We start from the raw sequence: 1,508 nt of genomic DNA, 5'->3' as shown, positions 1-1,508 counted from the left end.
GACGATGAAGAGACCCAGTCACTGGAGCCACGTTTTTTTCTTATTTTTTTTCGACATTTGTACGAAAAACTTGTAATATTATTTGTAGATTAATAATATGATTACATTTCTCAAATTTTGTTGTTAATTTTATTTTCAATTATACTGGACAAAATATATTATTATATCACTAAGTATTTAAGAATTTTTTTTAAAAAAATAAAGCGACGGTTTTGTCAAACCACACTTTGATAAATTAAAACTAACATATGAAATACTCACGGATTGTTGTTGTATTGCCCTCAGATATGCTCAACTAAGTCTGCACGAAGTTGGTGATGAACTTGAGTGTCACGTAGCTCAGAATTTGTCCGAAGATAATCCTGAAATCCTCGGTTTGAGCCATGGATAGGTTGTGCAGGTTCGTCACCTTCATCGTTGTACCAATTTGTCACGTGACCTCTCTCATCCTCAACGATCATGTTATGCAAAATAATGCATGCTAACATGATTTGTTTTAACTTTTTCCTATACCAATAACAAGCTGGACCTCTGACAATCGTCCATCGAGATTGAATCACCCCAAATTCCCGTTCGACATCTTTTCTTGCGGACTCCTGTCTTTCCTTAAACAACTTCCTCTTGGGATCCTCCGGGCAAGGAAAAGCCTTAACGAAAGTAGCCCACTCATGATATATTCCATCTGCTAGATAATAAACTTTCGTATATGCAGTGTCGTTCACCGTGAAATTGATCTCTGGCACATTTCCTTGCAAGACGTTGTTGAATATGAGAGATTCGTATAACACGTTAATATCGTTACGTGAACCGGCGATCCCAAAGAATGCATGCCATATCCACAAGTCATGAGACGCGACTGCTTCAGGCACGATTGTTGGTGACTCATGTCCCCTTGTAAATTGACCTTCCCAAGCAACTGGACAATTTTTCCATTTCCAGTGCATACAATCAAGACTACCCAACATGCCAGGGAAGCCGTGGATCTCATCATGCATTTGAAGAAAACGTTGAACATCATCATCATTTGGTCTCCTCAAGTACCTATCACCAAATATTTCAACCACGTATTCGCAGAAATTGAAAAGACACTTGATGACAGTTGATTCACCCATACGAAGGTACTCGTCAAGATTGTCGGCGGGGACTCCGTAAGCCAGTTGACGAGTCACAGCTGTGCATTTTTTTAGTGGTGAGAACCCTTTTCTTCGCACAACATCGTCCCTCTGTTGAAAAAACGTTGAATGATTCTCTAATGCATTCACTATGCCGAGGAATAACTCTCTTCGCATTTGAAATCGTCTTCGAAATATTTCATCGTTATACACCGGGTTCGTAGAGAAATGTGACCCGTAAATTGGATTAAACCTGCATACTGTATTTAAATAAACTTTTATTATGAGTATTTAATTCTTATTTAAATTTTTTATTTTGCAGTACCATTGATCTTTCAGCATAAGTGGCCGGACTGGAATGGAGTATGAAATAGCTATAGCTTTTAGAGTGGTAAT

General features: G+C 38.2%; 1 protein-coding gene across 1 annotated transcript; it reads right to left on the bottom strand.

Annotated features, from left to right (window-relative positions):
- Window positions 1-281: 281 nt before the first annotated feature.
- On the bottom strand, window positions 282-1,289 carry LOC140831369 (protein ANTAGONIST OF LIKE HETEROCHROMATIN PROTEIN 1-like). Its single transcript, XM_073195119.1, has one exon. The coding sequence runs from the start codon at window positions 1,287-1,289 to the stop codon at window positions 282-284; it is 1,008 nt and encodes a 335-aa protein (XP_073051220.1).
- Between the last annotated feature and the right edge of the window lie 219 nt (window positions 1,290-1,508).

The sequence above is a fragment of the Primulina eburnea genome, chromosome 5 (assembly GCF_022965805.1).
Source record: "Primulina eburnea isolate SZY01 chromosome 5, ASM2296580v1, whole genome shotgun sequence".
Classification (NCBI taxonomy): Eukaryota; Viridiplantae; Streptophyta; class Magnoliopsida; order Lamiales; family Gesneriaceae; genus Primulina; species Primulina eburnea.
This window is presented reverse-complemented; position numbering and strand designations above follow the sequence as displayed.